Here is a 20457-nt window from a genome sequence, read left to right as displayed (position 1 = left end):
CCATAAGGCTAGTTTATTTATGTCCCATGAACGACCATTTTTACTTGTAGGATGACAGCACTGTTGGTCCTCTCACTTTTCTTCCTCCAAGTTTCCAAAGCTTTGTGCTTGAAGAAGTCCCTTGACTGAAAATTTGATAGCACTGTGTTGTGGGTGATTGCCTGAAGTTCTTCACTTTTTTTTTTTGGATTTGTTTCCCCCCTTTTTCTCCCCAATTGTACCCGGCCAATTGCCCCACTCTTCCGAGCCGTCCCGGTCTCTGCTCCACCCACTCTGCCGATCCGGGGAGGGCTGCAGACTACCACACGTCTCCTCCGATACACGTGGAGTCGCCAGCCGCTTCTTTTCACTTGACAGTGAGGAGTTTCACCAGGGGGACGTAGCGCGTGGGAGGGTCACGCTATTCCCCCCCAGTTCCCCCCCGAACAGGTGCCCCGACCGACCAGGGGAGGCGCTAGTGCAGCGACTAGGACACATAGCCACATCCAGCTTCCCACACGGCCAACTGTGTCCGTAGGGACGTCCGACCAAGCCGGAGGTAACACGGCGATTCGAATCGGCGATCCCCGTGTCGGTAGGCAATGGAGTAGACTGCCACACTACCCAGACGCCTGACCTTCTTCACTTTTTAAGGCTTTAACAGACACTAGTGCCACTGCTCTCCTCTCTTACCCATCATAGCTGCCTGTTTGAGGAACTTGTAGCTGGTCTCAAACGTCATCTGCTGAAGGGGAGAAGAGTTGGACTGGATGGCTTGACGGTTCAGCGGCTTATAAATGCCTTCGAAACACATGTAGTCCGCCACCAGTGACAGGTGCCTGGGGTCCACCTCGATACCTGCACGTGTAAGAAGACACAGAGCGAAGTGGGGCAGAATGAGATGTAGATAGAAGGGTTAAGAGCGGACCTGGAGCCCAACTTTTCCGGTACTTGTGACTTCTGTATGGCCCCTGTGTGTGTGTGTGTGTGTATACCGTAGACAGCGAAGACGTCTTTGATTTCCTTCTCAATAACTCTGACGGCTACTTCAATACCATATGTCCTGGTTATCGTGTGGACCTCGTTGGAGTAGAGTCTGTTGATGTCCAAGATCTGGAGTGAAAGAACAACAAGTCATTCAGTCGTCAGCCTGTGTCTGTGGTGCTGACTTCAGCGGAACGGACCTCGCTGAACAAACCCGGTATGTGACTGTGATATGCTGCCCTCTGCTGAAACTCACCTTTTAAAAGTCAGCTGATTATGTTGTCCTTCATTGTAACTGAAGAGTATTTCCCCCCCCCCCTTTTTCTCCCCAGTTGTACCGGGCCAATTACCCCACTCTCCTGAGCCATCCCGGTCTCTGTTCCACCCCCTCTGCAGATCCGGGGAGGTCTGCAGACTACCACATGCCTCCTCTGATGCATGTGAAGTCGCCAGCCGCTTCTTTTCACCTGACAGTGAGGAGTTTCGCCAGGGGGGACGTAGCGTAGGATCATGCTATTCCTCCCAGTTCCCCCTCTGCCCCGACCAACCAGAGGAGGCGCTAGTGCAGTGACCGGGACACATACCCACATCCGGCTTCCCACCCCGCAGACACGGCCAATTGTGTCTGTAGGGACGCCCAACGAAGCTGGAGGTAACGCGGGGATTCGAACCGTGATCCCCCGTGTTGGTAGGCAATGGAATAGACCGCAACGCTACCCGGACGCCCATTTTTTTTTACCTTTCTAAGCCATTTCTTCTCTAATTTTAAAGACCTTATAAGAAAAAGACAAGTAGATACAAATAATTAAACTCAAAGTGGTGCAACGGAAGCCTGATAAGTCATGCCTGGACCGGTAACTTTACTTTAAATCTCTGCTTTAGTGTACTCCAACATGGTATACACAATATATACTCCTGTTAAAGCCAAACACAGTCAGGGCCGTTTCAGATATACAATTTAAAGCTTTCTAAAAAAACAAAAAAAAAACAAAAACAAAAAAAACAAAAACCTGTCTGTCACCATCTGTGACTTATTTCCTTAACTGGTTTTACATAATTTTGTAAAAATTATGTGTTTACTGCAATTTTGTTCAACCAATCACACCGATAATTTTGTCACAAATAAATGCACAGCTGATTTTTTACCTTCCAACAGGCTACGAAGGATAAGTGAAATGGCAGCAGCGTTCTCGCCAACTGTCAGCATTTTGTACCTTATATTTCATCATCAAATTTTGCATGGACTTTGAATTATTTCAGCCGTGACAAAATTGAAATGTATTCTATAAGACAATCCTAATACGTACATCGTTGTGGTTGAACATTTCATGGATGTTGATTCCCTCTGTGTTGAGAACCGTTTCTTTCTCTCCCGTCTTCGTTGTGGTTTCGCTCAGCAGGCAGCGGGTGATGCCCTTCGTTTCCATGATAACCGCGTTTTGGGCCAGCGAGGAGAGAACCGACATGAGGTCAAAGTGCACCTTGCTCAAAGGCAGGACAATGGTTATCTATGAAAGGAGAGATAGAGGCATTGTAGGGTCAGGAATCAGGAACACTATCGTTCCCCCCAGCCCCCGACGGTGCTACACAAAGACAAGAACACATAGCCAAAGACGACAAGAACTACAAGAACACACATACTAACTAACACATATATCTAACACATACACTACCGTTCAAAAGTTTGGGATCACCCAAACAATTTCGTGTTTTCCATGAAAAGTCACACTTATTCACCACCATATGTTGTGAAATGAATAGAAAATAGAGTCAAGACATTGACAAGGTTAGAAATAATGATTTGTATTTGAAATAAGATTTTTTTTACATCAAACTTTGCTTTCGTCAAAGAATCCTCCGTTTGCAGCAATTACAGCATTGCAGACCTTTGGCATTCTAGCTGTTAATTTGTTGAGGTAATCTGGAGAAATTGCACCCCACGCTTCCAGAAGCAGCTCCCACAAGTTGGATTGGTTGGATGGGCACTTCTTTGAGCAGATTGAGTTTCTGGAGCATCACATTTGTGGGGTCAATTAAACGCTCAAAATGGCCAGAAAAAGAGAACTTTCATCTGAAACTCGACAGTCTATTCTTGTTCTTAGAAATGAAGGCTATTCCATGCGAGAAATTGCTAAGAAATTGAAGATTTCCTACACCGGTGTGTACTACTCCCTTCAGAGGACAGCACAAACAGGCTCTAACAGGTACTATTTAATGAAGATGCCAGTTGGGGACCTGTGAGGCGTCTGTTTCTCAAACTAGAGACTCTAATGTACTTATCTTCTTGCTCAGTTGTGCAACGCGGCCTCCCACTTCTTTTTCTACTCTGGTTAGAGCCTATTTGTGCTGTCCTCTGAAGGGAGTAGTACACACCGGTGTAGGAAATCTTCAATTTCTTAGCAATTTCTCGCATGGAATAGCCTTCATTTCTAAGAACAAGAATAGACTGTCGAGTTTCAGATGAAAGTTCTCTTTTTCTGGCCATTTTGAGCGTTTAATTGACCCCACAAATGTGATGCTCCAGAAACTCAATCTGCTCAAAGAAGTGCCCATCCAACCAATCCAACTTGTGGGAGCTGCTTCTGGAAGCGTGGGGTGCAATTTCTCCAGATTACCTCAACAAATTAACAGCTAGAATGCCAAAGGTCTGCAATGCTGTAATTGCTGCAAATGGAGGATTCTTTGACGAAAGCAAAGTTTGATGTAAAAAAAATCTTATTTCAAATACAAATCATTATTTCTAACCTTGTCAATGTCTTGACTCTATTTTCTATTCATTTCACAACATATGGTGGTGAATAAGTGTGACTTTTCATGGAAAACACAAAATTGTTTGGGTGATCCCAAACTTTTGAACGGTAGTGTATATCCAAACTAAAAAATCAAAATCACTGTCCAAGGGAATGAACACCAGCCAGGATGACCGTCGGAATTGCCGGTCTGCATGGGCTAGCAGTTAGCCCAGCCCACCCCGCCCCCATGTCCTGTCAGACCGCACTCGGTGCTTCCCCCTCAGGCAGCAGCCGTGGTCCTTGGGTCCACCGGGCGCAGCAGACCAGGCTCCCCCAGCCGATCCAACACCAGCTCTCATAGCCAGACAGACACACCCCCCCCGCACTCCACAAGACGATACCAAAACACCACAGTCAACGCCGGGCGAGGCCGCCGCCAGACCGTCCTCGGTGCCATTAGAACTGCGGGTCCGCGTGGGCCAGCAGCTAGCTCAGCCTGCCCCGCTTCCGTGTCCCGTCAGATCGCCCTCGGTGTTACCTCCCCCGGTCGCAGCTCCAGGCAGGGCGGTGGTCTCTGGGCCCACAAGACGCAGCAGACCAAGCTCTCCCATCTTTGATCTTTGATCAGCCATCAAACGAAGACAAAACCCAAACGCGGACAAAGACACACTGCATGGATGGTACTGGGTGAGGTCCCCGCAAACACGACCCCACGCCGCCAACCCCCCATCACTGGGCGAAGCCGCCACCCGCTCCAGCATGGAGGTGGGGGCGGGAACATCTTTCGAAGAGAAACTGTTTAAAACACCTAGAGGCCAACTTTGATGGGAAGATAAGATACTTTATTGTCACTGTGTACACACAATAAAATTTCGTTTGGTGACTCTCAGACCAGCAACACCAGACAGGGTTAATGATTAAAAAAAACAAGATAAAAACAAGAACAAACAACATTTAGTATAAGTGAGGTAGTAAAAATAAGTGAGGTAGCAAAAATGATAATGAGACAATAAAGATAGCAGCGGCTTAGTCCTTTGTTGACAACTTTGCCTCTCGTGTTAGCAGGGCTCGAGAGTGCGACCAATTTGGTCGCACATGCGAGTAAAATTTTTAAGAGTGCGACTGAAAAAAATTATAGGTGGCACTGGTGCACCCGATGCTGCTCGGGTGAACACTGAAATCTCTTTTGCAAGCGCAGCATCTCTCTTGTGTTCTCCTGATGGTATCGTGGTCTAAACCAGTGTTTCTCAACCCAGTCCTCAAGGACCCCCTATCCTGCATATTTTCTTTGCAACCCTGAATAGGTACCTGTTTGTAGTTATTCAACCAATCAGCAATGAATTTTGTCAGATGTTGCACACCTTGCATAATTAAGTGCTGCGAGATGATTGGTTGAGTAAGTACAAGCAGGGCTACCTATGCAGGGTTACAATGAAAATCTGCAGGATAGGGGCTCCTTGAGGACTGGGTTGAGAAACACTGGTCTAAACCAATAAGAGACAGAGCTCGGGCGGGTCCTTGCCTCTGATTGGCTGTGGTCCTTTTCACTGCTCTAAGTAGTGTCAGTTCAAAAAATGCGAGCGACCTGAGCAGGCTGAGCGCCAGAGAACTTGAACGGGAAAATAATAGCCTATAGGTCTACGCCAGCGTTTCTCAAAGCTCTCCTGGAAGACCACTTGTCCTGCATGTTTTAGATCTCTCCCTGCTCCAACACAGCTGATTCAAATGATCAACTCGTTATGAGCTCCCGAAGCTGCCTAATAACAAAACTGATCATTTAAATCAGCTGTGTTGGAGCAGGGAGAGATCTAAAACATGCAGGACAAGTGGTCCTCCAGGAGAGCTTTGAGAAACGCTGGTCTACGCGACAAAACGAGTGAAAATGAAGAGAGGTAGAGCCATTGAAAATTTTTTCATTAAAAGCACCAACACTTTTATTTGGAAATGTTTAAATGTTCAATTTAAGCTCAGTGTAGCACTTTATTTTTCTTTATATATTCTTTTATATATATATATATTCTTTATATATTGTGTTTAAAATAAAGACAAGCTTTTTCTACACCTTATTGTTTTAAAAAAATCATTCACATTATATGACAGAAGAGCGATAAAAAGGAGACCTTTTGGCGTTAAAGGCGACGCAATGAAAAATGTGGGATTTTGTGCTGGTGCACCTAAAAAAAAAAGTTAGGCGCACCAGTGCAACCAATGCAAAAAGTTAGTGTAGAGCCCTGGTTAGTATAGCAACATCCTCGAGGCAATACCAGTCCATATAAAAAACGATATCTCATAGAACACTAACGTTCTGTGTCTTACTGATAAATTATTGGAATGACATCACAAAAATGACAATGGATTGTAGGATCATTTGTGTGACAGCGTGTGTGTTAAAAAATATATAGACGTGTCTATTTTACTCAGCCTTGTTCACACTGCAAGGACTCGAGAAGGCTTGTAGAGGAACACAACACAAAACATGGCTTCATTTTATATTACATCTTTCTTTTGGCAAAACCAATCAGCCATTTTTCCAAAACCTTCTTGACCTTCCCGGGTGCAAGGTTCGGGCTGATACACAGAATGTGAACTCACCTGGCACCAGAGTCCGTGTTGGCTGTCGTAGGAGTAACTCTCTATAGGTGCATTGGAGTTTAGCACAGCATTGACTCTCATCATATCCATGTCGTCCTCTGTTCCTCCTTTCTTTTCCTTTTCCTTTCCCTTTCCCCTTCTCCCTCGTCCTTCCACAGACTCTGGCTGGGCCTGTTCTGGGCTACTCTCCTCTTCCCCCTGTGCCTCGTCTCCCTGTTCCTCCTCCTGATCCTCCTCCTTCTCCTCTCCTTCCACCTCCTCTGCCCCTTCCCCCTCCTCGCTCTCATAGTCCACCTGCAGAGAGAGGGATTACAGATGGGTTAGGACCAGTGGTGGAAAACATACTTAAGTAACAGTAATGATACAACAGTGTGAGAATACTTCATTTATAGTAAAAGTCCTGCATTCAAAATCTGACTTAAGAGCAATGAAGTATAAGCAGTAAAACGGGGACACAAACATGAGAAAAACACATTTTTGAGTGGAGAGGTACTTTAAGTATCCAAAGTAAAAGTACTCATTCTAAGAAATGATCCGGTTTAGTGTTACACTACTTGTTAAACTGTAGTGTTGTTTTGTTATGTTGTTGCTGGTTACTTGTTTAAACTCATCCTATGAGCTTATCATATGTTTTGCATATAAAACCTTATTTTAAAAAGTAAGCATAGCTGTCAGATAAATGTAGTGGAGCAAAAAATATAGTGGAGTAAAAAGTACAATATTTCTCTCTGGAATTTAATTGAGTAAAAGTATAGTCTAACAAAATGGCCAAACAGTACCAAAAATTTTACTTAAGTACAGTACTTGAGTGAATGTACTTTGTTACTTTCCACCTCTAATTAGGACTTCAACTAATGGGGCACGAAGAAATGTGTAAGACATACAACTATTGGTGTTTGGCTGGGAAAGCTGGTGTTGGATCGGCTAGGGGAGCTGGTCTGCTGCAGCTGGTGGGCACAGGGACCACGTCCCTACTTGGAGCTGTGCCCAAGGAGGAAACACAGAGGGTGGTCTGACAGGACGTGGGGGCGGGGCAGACTAAGCTAACTGCTAGCCCATGCAGACCGGCAGTCTGACAGTCATTCTAGCGTTCGCTCTCTTGGACAGTGATTTTTTTCTTTTCTTTATTTCTCCCCAATTGTACTTGGCCAATTACCCGACTCTTCCAAGCCGTCCCGGTCGCTGCTCCACCCCCTCTGCCGATCCGGGGAGGGTTACAGACCACCATACGCCTCCTCCGATACATGTGGAGTCACCAGCTGCTTCTTTTCACCTGACAGTGAGGAGTTTCACCAGGGGGAACATGCTATTCCCCCTAGTTCCCCCTCCCCTCTGAACAGGTGCCCCAACCGACTAGAGGAGGTAGGCAGTGGAATAGACTGCCACGCCACCCGGAGGCCCGATTTTTTTTTTTTTTTTTGGATATATGAGTTTTTGTATTTTTTTTGTAGTTTGGATATACGGTATATGTGTTCTTGTGATGTGGATGTGTTTTTGTCTTTGTCTTGTGCGCAGGTGCATGGAATGAAATGACAAATAAATGTTCCTGATTCCTACTGGGTAGAAGTGAGTTTTGTCTCCTTGGCTCAGTGTAAGCTTGGGGGAGGATGGCTAACTTTTCTGCTAAGTCGAATGTTCTGTGTTTGCGTCGAACCTCCTCTTCCTGTCTCTCTCTTCGTTTGGCGTCGGAGGCATCGGCGTCTCCCTCGTTCCCCTCGTCGTCTACGATCTCTCGCTCCCCCTCTCCCTCCTCTCCTACAACCTGATGAAAACCAAAAATCAAGGCCAAGGTTAATCAAGGTCATCTTGGAAAACATTTCCGTAATATTCCAAGACAGAATCATCACCCCGTCATGAACGAGACGAGACATGAACAAACGAGTGACGATATTGGACAGTAACTTGAATTGAAATTTTTAAAATGATGACCAACTTTAACAACTAAAACAAAGGGATGAGTGTCAAACAGTTAATAAAAAAGAGCAGATACAGAATAACAGCACAAAGGACAACAAAGCCAACCCAATTTAATCTCGTCATAATGGAAGCTGAGCTATGCATTACATTTTATTATGATTAATTCCATTATAATGTTATTGCATTATTATTAATACTTTTAATTAATTGAGCTTGCATGTTCTCTCTATGTTTGTGTGGGTTTCCTCCGGGTGCTCCAGTTTCCTCCCACAGTCCAAAGACATGTAGGTCAGGTGAATCGGCCGTACTAAATTTTCCCTAGGTGTGAATGTGTGTGTGTGTGTGTGTGTGTGTGTGTGTGTGTGTGTGTGTGTGTGTGTGGGCACTGTGATGGACTGGCGGCCTGTCTGGCGGCGTCTCCCCGCCTGCTGCCCAATGACTGCTGGGATAGGCACCAGCATCTCCATGACCCCCGACTTGGATAAGCAGCTTGGGTAAGGGATGGAATGATCAATTCCCAGCCATTTGGATATCATTAGATTCGAGAAACTTTGTCAACGACACATCGGATCGATATATGATGTTTGAATTTCTAGGAAAAATTCCGGCGTTGTGAATTTCTGGCCTTCTTGAACTTAAAACCGAAATCCAATTAATCAAGGTGTTCTTGACAGATCACTCTTTTACACCCACACATCAATGTTCCAACTGCAGCAATTTCATTTTCCAAAGTAGCCTTTTCCGATCTGTCCTCGACGGCACGTCGTCTGAATAACTTAAGGGCATCAGTCTTGCGGGTATTAGCCCACAATATTTCATATAGAAATGAGCAACTGAAAAAAAAGAAGAAGAAGAAAAAAAGAAAGAAAGGTGAAAGCAGGAACTCACTGCTCCAGCATATCCATCTGGGTCTTTGTCTCTGTCTGTGGCCCTCCTGGTTTCCACAGCAATAGACGTCAGTTTGGCGCTGTGCTTCTTTATGGACACTATAAGGAGCGGGAAAAACCTGGAAGGAGAGGAGGAGGAGGAGATGGGGGGGGGTTCAAGGTGATGAGAGGGGGAAGGAAAGAGATTAACAAACAGCTGACTGGGTGCTGTGCTTTTCAAAAGGAGAAAGAAAACCCCGGGGGCAGAAAACCCCCCCACAACAACAGCAGAATCATTATGACCCTACCCTCCCTTCCTGCTATCAAACATCTGCTTATTGTGTTAACTGGAGCTTTGACCGAACAGGTGGCAGCAATACATTCACACAACTAAGTCAAGACAATCACACCATCAGCCCTCTGCCACATCATCACAGCAATGTGTGTGAATGGATGAGCTAGGCTGCATAATGCATAAAGCCAGTCACTCCGACTCTCATACTCGCAGGGTAGAGAAGTCGACATAGGCAAGCAAACAGCAGATAATGTTCAGTTTCTATCATTCTAACCTGCCTATGTTGTAAGAATCAATGTCGTTAACATCACAGCGGATTTGGGAGAGCTTGGTCCGCTGCATCCTGTGGGCCCAGGGACCACAGCCCTGCTTGGAGCTGCGCCCGTAGAGGAAACACCGAGGGCGGTCTGACAGGACACGGAAGTGGAGCAGGCTACGCTAACCGCTAGCTCACGAAGACTGGCAGTTCCGATAACACTGGTTTTGGTGTCATCGCGTGGCGTGTGGGGAGGTGTATTGAAGGTGTCTGGCGGGGACAGCTGGAGTTGGATCGACCGGGGGAGCCTGGTCTGCTGTGTCCGGTGGGCACAGGGACCATGGTCCTGCCTGGAGCTGTGCCCAGGGAGGAAACACCGAGGGTGGTCTGACAGGATGTGGAAGTGGGGCAGGCTAAGCTAACTGCTAGCCCATGCAGACCGGCAGTTCCAACAGTCATCCTGATGTTCGACGCAATCGCAACTAAGACTCCTTTGAAAATCCTCAGACGATGGATGAAGGTTTTCAGCTGCTGAGCTACCAGGAGAAAAGAGACTGTGTTCCCGAACGTGTGCCCCCGCGCTGTTCGTAGGACAACAGCATGCACTTGTTTTAAAATCTTTGTAAGCATTGCTTGTTGTTTAAAATCCAATAAAAATATCTTTGAGAAAAAAAACAAAACAAATTGTTTTCACTGAAGTAAGAAGGCGGCACGGTGACTCTGTGGTTAGCGCGGACGCCTCACAGCAAGAAGGTCCTGGGTTCGAGCCCTGGGGTTGTCCAACCTTGGCGGTCATCCTCTGTATGGAGTTTGCATGTTCTCCCCGTGTCTGCGTGGGTTTCCTCTAGGTGCTCCGGTTTCCTCCCACAGTCCAAAGACATGTAGGTCAGGTGAATCGGCTGTACTAAATTGTCCCTAGGTGTGTGGGCCCTGTGATGGACTAGTGGCCTGTCCAGGGTGTCTCCCCGCCTGCTGCCCAATGACTGCTGGGATAGGCTCCAGCATCCCCGTGACCCGAATTCATTTAAGTGGTTTGGATAATGGATGGATGGATGAAGTAAGACGTTTTCCTGCTGGTTTTGTGATAGTATTTCCTGGAGCCATCCTCAGCCAAGTAAAGTACTCCAGCTGGTAGAACACTGATTAGTCCATCCATTTGAATGGTTCAATTATAAATATTGTACAGCCAAAATTATCTATTAATACATTTATGAGACTGATTTGATGAGTCTGATTTGATACCCCTGTTACCCCCCCTCCCCCCACACACACATCCCCACACACACCTTGTCTCCATGTAGCGGAGGATCTGTTTTGGTGACAGCAGCTTATCGGCACAATAACGCTCCGCGGGCAGGAAGTGGAAGGTGACGTTGTACATCCGGGCGTTTTGTTGATTCTTCTCGACCCGCAATGTCTCGACAACATCAATCTTCTGTAGCACCTTAAGTGAAAAATATGCAAACAAAGAGTTAAAACCGGGGACATCTGCTTGTCATGCGCTGAGGCTCTGACCTGCAACTCCTTAATGGAAAACCCTGCGACGTAAGTAGTGATACAGAGATACGCAGACACCAGCAAGCACAGTTGCTGTGTAGATGTTGCTGCAAACGCACACTCAAACAGGTCCAAAATGTACATTCAACAGTAGGACAGGAGAGCAGGGCTGTCCTGAATAATATTTTTTGTGCTTCAGCAGTGGGTGGGTGGGGTGGGGGGGGGGGGCAGCCAGACATTTCTCCATTCTCGGCCGAGATGGACGGCACAGCACTGCACCACGTGTCTTTCGGTTTAATTAATATATTTTTTTAATTTTTAAGGATTTTGCTACTCTGCAGTATTGTGTTTTGCATTGTTATTTGTTAATAAAAAAACATTTTCCAAAAGGTTTTGGTGTGTCTGATGCACATTCGTAATCCCGAGGGGTTTGGCTGAACGAGGTCCGATCAGGGCACTTTTTGTGACATAGCAGGCTTGTCTGCATTTAAACCAACCCTGCAGGAGTGGTGGGTGGGCAGCCGCAGTGCAGCGCCCGGGGACCACCTTCAGTTCCCAACTCCGTCAGCTGTTCGTCCAAGTCTTACAAGCTGACCCCAACACATATTTCTGTTATAACAACGGTACACACAGCCATCACAGTAGGCCTAACAGTGTAACACGCCGACATTTTTCCAGCAAAGTCACAAATCACCCAGAAATACATTTTTTGGGGGGGGGGGGATTTTCCTCCCCTTTTCTCCAAATTATACTTGGCCAATTAATTACCCCACTCTTCCGAGCCGTCCCGGTCGCTGCTCCACCCCCCTTGCCAAGCCGGGGATGGCTGCAGACTACCACATGCCTCCTCCGATTCATGTGGAGTCGCCAGCCGCTTCTTTTCACCTGACAGTGAGGAGTTTCGCCGGAGGGACGTAGTGCGTGGGAGGACTACGCACTACTTCCCCCTGAACAGGCGCCCCGACCTACCAGAAGAGGCGCTAGTGCAGCGACTAGGACACATACCCACGTCCGGCTTCCTACCCGCAGACACGGCCAATTGTGTCTGTAGGGACGCCCAACCAAGCCGGAGGTAACATATGGATTCGAACCGGAGAGGTGAAGCCTGGCATCTCTGCTATGCGTGAGAGGGCTGTCCGGCACCGCAGCTGAGACGGTATAGATTTCCACATTTTAACAGTTCAATTAAAAAGTATGAATATAGAGTGTCTGGATAGCATAGCTGTCTATTCCGTCGCCTACAAACACGGAGATCGCCGGTTCGAGTCCCCGTGTTATCCCCAGTTTGATTGGGTGTCCCTAAAGACACAATTGGCTGTGTCTGCGGGTGGAAAGCCAGATGTGGGTATGTGTCCTGATCGCTGCACTAGCGCCTCCTCTGGTCGGTCGGGTGCGGCTGTTCCGGGGGAGGGGGAACTGGGGGGAATAGCGTGATCGTCCCACATGCTACATCCCCCTGGTGAAACTCCTCACTGTCAGGTGAAAAGAAGCCGCTGGAGACTCCACATGTATCGGAGGAGACATGTGGTAGTCTGCAGCCCTCCCTGCATCGGCAGAGGGGGTGGAGCAGCGACCAGGACGGCTCGGAAGAGTGGGGTAATTGGCCTAGTACAATTGGGGAGAAAAAGGGGGGAAAACCCCCCCCCCCCCAAAAAAGTATAAATATAATACAAGAATGTGCCGACAAAATTTATTTTGCAGTTCAACTTTATGCACAGTCTACATTTAGCCCAAAAAACCCCCCCAAAAACCGAATAGCCGAATCCCAAAATTTGAATAATGAACAGCTACTAAACGAATGCATATCCAAATAGTTGAATATTCGGGTCCAGCCCTAGAGGGGAGGGGAACAGAACAGAACGGAAGAAGATGGCATTACCTCAGACAGACAGACCCTGGTGAGCCTCTTCTGGAGGGTCTTGGCTCTCTTTAAAGCCTTCCTGTTGTTGCGCACAGGGACACTCATCATGGGAGTCTTAATATTGGCGCTGGCTACCATCAGAATCTCTCTCAGTCTGGGAGGAAGATGGGAATACAGGTAGAGCAATGTTGGAAGGAGAGATGGAGCAAAGAGCGGAGGGAAAACATGAAGGTTGACGGGTGACGCGGTGAGGACGGAACCAGGGAGGAAAGCACAAAATTAAAGAAAGCAGGAGGATAGAGGGAGGAAATGACAGGATCACAAATGTGCTCACAAAAATCCACACACATTGACAACAAATACAAGAACGACAATGACAGTGGCAAAACAACTCTAAATGGGTAATTAGCTAGCACATTATCATTATTATTGGACTGATTCTTGGGTAAATTATTTTAACACTAGAATGACTAAGTCAGTCATTTTGACCGTTTTGGATTTTAATAGTAGTTTAATAACTTTGTAAAAAAAAAACAAAAAAAAAAAACAACAGACCTGCCACTCCCTGAATGCTCCTAACATTGCATATATTTGCATTAAAATGAGTTTTAGACCAATTGCACAAAAAAATGAGTTATGATAAGAGCTACCTAAAACGACCATGAGCGGTCAAAATGACCGCTTGTAATTTGCACGTGATCGTGTGCATCATGTCACTATCCATGACGTGTGTTGGTTGCATCATTTCCTTCGTGAAGTTCATTGCTCTGTCCTGGAAACACACTAGCGTCCTCCAGTGGAGAGTAATAGTCTAAACTTGTTTTTTTGATTATTTCCACCATGTCTGGTTACAGACGCTGGTACAGACGCACCATGATTACCACTGAGGTGTTGCAGTGCTTACAGGCGTTGGACAGCGGCCATTTTAAATTGTTTGAAAAATAGTGTTAAAGTGGTTAAAATATTATTTTTGGTCTCAGTTAGTTTCTTAACACACATAATAACATATGCAATGCATTAATATCTCAATTGGGTATTTCTCCTGACAGGATATAGAGTTTAAAAACTGTGGCGGTCAAAATGACGGCCCATGGTCATTCTAGTAGTTTTTTAAGTTCCGGTCGTTGTTTGGGACTGTTTCAATATTTATTTTCAGTTCTTTTTTACATTTCACATTTTACAGGCCTTGCTGTGTTTGTTAATATGTTTGTTAATATGTTTTCCGTTTTGTTTTTCAGGTAATATTTTCACTTGTTCAATTTTGCTATTCAAGTTCGAAGTTTGAATTTTGCCATTTAAGTTCGTATCTCTGAAGTTTAAATTGTTTGAAAATAGTATTATAGTTGTTAAAATACAAATTTTGGTGTCAGTCATTTCCTAACAGACATACTAACATATGTAATGCATTAATGTCTCAGTTGGACATTTATCTTGACAGAATATAGAGTTTAAAAACCAGCAATCATGTTGACTGCCCATGGTCGTTTTAGGTAGGAGTGAAATCCCGGTCGTTCTAGTGTTGCAGAAATAACTGATTGTTTAGCTTTTGGTACCATGACCAGCCCACATTACTAGACAAATCTCACTTGTAATTAATAATAATAATGTAATTCATAATAATACAATGACTGATGACTGCATTTTGGTGGGTACGTACTCAGCCCAAGTGCAACCGCTCTTCTCAGTACTGTTCACAAATAAGTGAATAATAATTAACAGGACATTTTAATACCTGGGTATTCCCAAGGTGACATTCATCTCTCCTCTGCCAGCAAAGTGAAAGGTGTTCAGGGTCATCTGGGTCGAAGGCTCTCCAACAGACTGGGCTGCCAGCAAACCCACGGCTTCCCCTGGGTCACACAGCGAACGCTGCCACTTATAATACAACAGCTGGCGGAGGCTGGAGAGACAGCGAGAGAGGATGAGAGAGACAGAGCGAGAGGAAGAGAGAGTAGTTAATTTTCTGTGGACATAACAATGAAGCAAGAAAACAAAACACTGAAGCTGTAGAAAGAGAGAAAGGTCAACCAGGTTTTAACACAGGCTGTTTGTAACGACCCCAAAGATTAGATGTCGCTTGCGACCTTGGAAAAGTGAGGTGTCGGATTTTAAGTTCAGTGGATCAAGAATAATGCACAGTGGCCCAGTAGTTAGCTCTGTTGCCTCAAAGCAAGAAGGTCCTGGGTTTGAATCTCGGGGTTGTCCAACCTTGGGCGGGGGGGGGGGGGGGGCCCTCATCCCAGGTCATCCTCTGTGTGGAGTTTGCATGTTCTCCCCGTGTCTGCGGTGGGTTTTCTCCGGGTGCTCCAGTTTCCCCCACAGTCAAAAATACACGCATGTTAGGGTTAATACTTTTTTCTGTGCCCCTGAGCAAGGCAATGGGAAAAGAACTGGAGTTGGTCCCCGGGCTCTGCACTAGTGGCTACCCACTGCTCCTAGCTACAAAACTCGGATGGCTTAAATGCAGAAAAAGAATTGCTCCACGGGGATTAATGAAAGTAGTTAAAAAAAATAAAAAACCCCACTTCATTCAGGAAATGGCGACAGATCAGGACCCTGGTGTTTCCGTGGCTGCTTGTGTTCAGTGATGGCTTAACTCTGTCTCTGATTCTCAATCACATAGCTAACACACAAGCACTGTGAGCTGTCAGTATACACGCTCGTGCTTCCGGTGTGGGAAGATGGTGGCGCGAACTCACGTTTGCAGCGGCTTCACCCAGTACTGACCATGCAGTGTCTTTGTCCACGTCTAAGTTCGTGTCTTCGTGTGACGTTTTTATTTTGATCTTCGATTTCTTTTTTCTTCCCCCATTTAATGGCCGGGAGAGCTGGTGTTGGATCGGCTGAGAGAGCTTGGTCTGCTGCGTCCTGTGGGCCCAGGGACCACGGCCCTGCTCGGAGCTGCGCCCGGGAGGAAACACCGCGGCGGTGTGGCGGTGGCCTCGCCCAGCGTCGACTGTGCAGTGTTTTCGTCTGCGTCTGTGTTTGTGTGTCGTTGTGTGGAGTGTGGGGGAGGTGTTTCGACGGTGTCTGGCTGGGAGAGCTAGCGTTGGATTGGCTGGGGCAGCCTGGTCTGATGGGCCCAGGGACCACTGCCCTGCGTGATGCTGTGCCCGGGGAGGAATCATCGAGGGCAGTCTGACAGGAAGCGGAAGCGGGGCAGGCTAAGCTAACTGCTTGCCCATGCAGACCAGCAGTTCCGACAGTCATCCTGGCTGGCGTTCGTTCTCTGGACAGTGGAGATTTTGGACTGCGTTGCACTGAATGTTGTTGAATGAGTGTTGAATTTTTTTGGCGGTGTCGTTTTTGGAAGTTTTGGATGTACGTTTTCATCTTTTGTGTCGCACTGCTGTGGGCTGGGTGAAACGAAATTTCGCTTCTTTTGTGTACACAAGTACCTGACAGAAACGACAGTAAATTGTTCTTTTTGTGCCGTGTCCTCTGCAGGGGTTCGTCCACGAAAGGACAAAGTCAGACATACAGAGCCAATGAAAACTGCACACCTCAACTCACCAAGGCACACACGAGCACAGAAACGCACTCCTACCTGTCGGTGTTCAGGCTGTCGCGGCGCCTACTGTCTGTGCTCTGAAGGTATTTTTCCGTGATGTCGTGGAAGTTTTCAGACACCGATCCAAAGCAGGTATCAGGTCTTAACAAGCTCAAACTGGGCTCTGGGCACCGCGAGGTCTTCTTGGAGTATTTCAGTTGGTTGTCATGCTCTAAGGAACGCCAGCGGTTGACCAGCTGGGAAGGGAAGGGGTACATTTCGGTTGTGATGACATGTTTTTTTTTGAAGCCATTTCATAGAAAACCTAAAACTAAGGCCCAATCCCCCCCCCCGGTCCTACCCCTAGTATTGGAGTCCCCTCTACAGTGTAGTGGCCCTTCAGGATGGAGCTACAAGGGGCGGGGTGTGAAAGAGATGGAGAGAGATCGCACGCACAATCTATCTACCAGGGTAGAAAACAAAATAGCAAATGAACAAAACAAAAGTAGATGGTATGTCTAGAAAACTCTACATGGATCAGTGTGCGCAACTGAACAGTACTTTATTCAAGTAACAAGGGAAGATTCAAATGAAAGAAAACTTAAAGGAAAAAAATTTAAACTAATGATCGGCTTATATAAAACGTCCTATGTGAATCACAGTGTGTCTCTAGCTCACGGATGATTTCAGTTAACAACACTTTTCTCCCGTGAGATAAGTAGACCAACACTAAAACTAATTCTGCTGCTAAAACACCAAGGCGAAGGGCGTTCAGGTAGCGTAGTGGTCTATTCCGTTGCCTACCAACACGGGGATCGTCGATTCAACTCCCCGTGTTATCTCCATCTTGGTCAGGCGTCCCTACAGACACAATTGGCCGCGTCTGCGGGTGAGAAGCCGGATGTGGGTATGTGTCCTCGTCGCTACGCTACCGCCTACTCTGGTTGGTTCGGGTGCCTGTTCGGGGGGGACTGGGGGGGAACAGCGAGATCCTCCCATGCGCTACGTCCCCCTGGTGAAACTCCTCACTGTCAGGTGAAAAGAAGTGGCTGGTGACTCCACACGTATCGGAGGAAGCATGTGGTAGTCTGCAGCCCTCCCCGGCTCGGCAGAGGGGGTGGAGCAGTGACCGGGATGGCTCGTAAGAGAGGGGTAATTGGCCAGATACAAGTGGGGAGAAAAAGGGGGGAAACCCCCCCCCCAAAAGTATAAATATAGTACAAGAATGCGCCGACAAAATGTATTGTGCAGTTCGCCTTTATTGATAGCCGACATTTAGCAAGAAAAAAACAAAAACCACCCAAAACCAACCCCCCCCGAATATCCGAATTCCAAAATTGAAAACTGAATAGCAGTCCTCCCCAGCTCGGCAGAGGGGGTGGAGCAGAGACCTGGACGGCTTGGAAGAGTGGGGTAATTGGTCAGGTACAATTGGGGGGAAAAGGGGGGAAAACTCCGACCCCCCCCCCCAAAAAAAAGGACCACCAAGGTGCAGCAAATCAAAACATAAGGAAGCAAGATCATTTTCTCAAACTAACCAAAGCACACACACACACATATTTATATTTTACCTCAGACTTAAGCCTAGTAGATTGATTAATTTTTTTTTTCAAAAAATATTTTGTTACACACTCTGACACCCTGAAACGGGTGTGTTTGTGTGATGGGGCATGGAAAAAGTTCTGCAACACCCCCCAAAATCACCACCCAACCAAGGCCATCACACAGATTGTTACTGTGCAGTTCCTATGTGTGTATATGAGTGGCTATGTAGAGGGGTACCTGTAATGTGGGAGCATCTCTACCACCAGTCAGTGTTACTTCTCCCTCCATCAGTTGTTTGAGTTTGGGCAGCTTCTTCTCAGAGAAGAGTAGGAATGCTCCTGATAGAGATTAACACACATACACACTACATAAGCTGACATAGGTAGCTTGAGAGAGCTTGTCATTTCATTGCTCACTCAGTGATGAAAATGCATTTCAATGCTAGCAGAACCAGCTTCCCCTGCATCACCTCATGTACTACTACTACTTTCGACTGCTCCCGTTAGGAATCAGCAGTTATGGCTGATTAGATGATAACAAATGACATGGTTTCTATCAACAGCCGTACGTTTTATCCCCTTGAGTAAAGCATTCTCTAGATGAGATCAAAACATTTACGGCACCTTGCCGCGGGCACGCCCTCTGTTGCTTTGTTTTCCAACGCTGAATTGCTGCAAAGTGTCGATTGGCAGCCTGGGGGTCCAGCCGTGACAAAACCTCATCCAGGGCTTGAGTCTTCCTGATCACCTAGCAGAGGAAAAGAGATATTTTCTGCTCTTACTGGCTGTTTCAAAATTTTTTCCTTTATTCCTGGTGGAGTATAATTGCAGGTGCAAGAAGTTTAACTTGAGCATTATTATATTTGTCTAAACATCAGAAAATGGATGTTGTTTAACATTAGAATGACCTCTCCTCAAACAAATAGAAACAGAAGGCAATGTTCCCAAAACTGATGAGTGTTGCATTTGTCAGGGGAAAAACCATTAAGTTTGTTTGCATCCCATCACTATAGGAATCAGAGAAGTGACATAGTGAACAATGCGGAATGTAATTAGATTAATTAATTCCCTCTAGATTAACCACTTCTTACTCGTGAATGCATTAGTTCACAGTGGGTCTTTGTTCACAGCCCTGTCAGAAGGTTATGCAGAATACAGCTTGAGACCCGCTGGTTTAGGGATGCGCCGTATACACATTATTCAAAGTGCATAAAACTATGTGCTAAAACATTGCAATTATACTCAAAAACAAAAACTTCTCATTTTTTTATTTGACCCCTTTACATACTCACTGGGGCTTAGAAATCTTGACTGACTAATGGGAGCTAACACACTGAATATTCAGCAACTTGGTAGTAATTGACTATAAGAATCTGGAGTTTTGGTCATGTCTGGCTGTTGCCAAGATGGCGAAGATCAAAGATCGCATCATACTATGGCTACTCGTTACGGCACAGTGGCCCTGTTGTTAGCACTGTTGCCTCACAGCAAGAAGGTCCTGGGTTCGAACCCTAGGCCATCCAAGGTCCTTTCTGTGTGGAGTTTACATGTTCTCCCCATATCTGTGTGGTTTCCTCCGGGTGCTCCGGTTTCCTCTCACCATCAAAAAGACATGCATGTTAGGGTTAATACTCCTGTCTGTGCCTGAGCAAGGCAATGGAAAGAAGAACTGGAGTTGGTCCCCGGGCACTGCAGCTGCCCACTGCTCCTATACAAAAGGATGGATAAATGCAGAGAACAAATTTCATTGTGACCAAACAACTGTACAATGACAAAATAAAGTGGCTTTTTTCTTTCTCCTACTCTCACTTTGTTGTTTGTTTTCATGTTATGTTACTTTTGTTGCACAAAATGCATCTTGAAAAATTACCGATGATCGCCAGACTTTACTGGACGTAAGATTAGATGTTCCCCACAGCTGGAAGCTGCGAGACTTGCCGAGAGAGATTACCTGCAACAAACAGGTACCGCCGTGGAGTAACGGCCGCAGACAGCGCTGCTGGAGGCGAGGTAAATGAGGCAGCGCCCTGGTGAGGCTATGACAACGTCCTACCCGGCCCCCCAATTCCCAGCATACTGCTGTCTAAGGTCAAGTCCCTCAAAAACAAAATGGGCAAAGTTCATTGCCGATTAAGCTCTCAAAGGGACATGTAGGACTGTTGTGTGTTCTGCTTTACAGAGACTTGGCCGGATCCTAATACACCCGATAGGGCTATACAACTGGAGGGTTTTTCTGTGCACCGCACGGACCGTTCCATGATGACTACTGGCAACGTAAAGGGAGGCGGTCTATGCTTCTTTGTTAACAATTCATGGTGCACTGATGTGGAAATGGTCTCTCTGTCCTGTTCGCCAGTGTTGGAACAAGTAACAGTAAGGTGCAGATCATTCTATCTGCCAAGGGAATTCCCCTGCATGTTGTTAACTGCTGTCTACATACTGCC

The 20457-nt window shown here is 46.4% G+C and overlaps 1 protein-coding gene across 1 annotated transcript in view; it reads right to left on the bottom strand.

Moving 5' to 3' along the window:
• The window catches only part of polr1a (RNA polymerase I subunit A), a 56902-nt gene that overhangs the window by 3003 nt on the left and 33442 nt on the right, over positions 1-20457 (bottom strand). The window contains exons 25-36 of the mRNA XM_056282748.1: positions 18638-18761; positions 18252-18352; positions 16527-16726; positions 14712-14879; positions 12998-13133; positions 10908-11065; positions 9093-9210; positions 7942-8049; positions 6288-6581; positions 2271-2471; positions 975-1092; positions 673-837 (exon numbers count right to left, since the gene is read on the bottom strand). Coding sequence (XP_056138723.1) covers positions 673-837; positions 975-1092; positions 2271-2471; positions 6288-6581; positions 7942-8049; positions 9093-9210; positions 10908-11065; positions 12998-13133; positions 14712-14879; positions 16527-16726; positions 18252-18352; positions 18638-18761 — 1891 coding nt within the window. The remainder of the gene's footprint in view (positions 1-672; positions 838-974; positions 1093-2270; positions 2472-6287; positions 6582-7941; positions 8050-9092; positions 9211-10907; positions 11066-12997; positions 13134-14711; positions 14880-16526; positions 16727-18251; positions 18353-18637; positions 18762-20457) is intronic.

This window comes from Lampris incognitus, chromosome 1 (genome assembly GCF_029633865.1).
Source record: "Lampris incognitus isolate fLamInc1 chromosome 1, fLamInc1.hap2, whole genome shotgun sequence".
In the NCBI taxonomy this organism is placed as follows: domain Eukaryota; kingdom Metazoa; phylum Chordata; class Actinopteri; order Lampriformes; family Lampridae; genus Lampris; species Lampris incognitus.
This window is presented reverse-complemented; position numbering and strand designations above follow the sequence as displayed.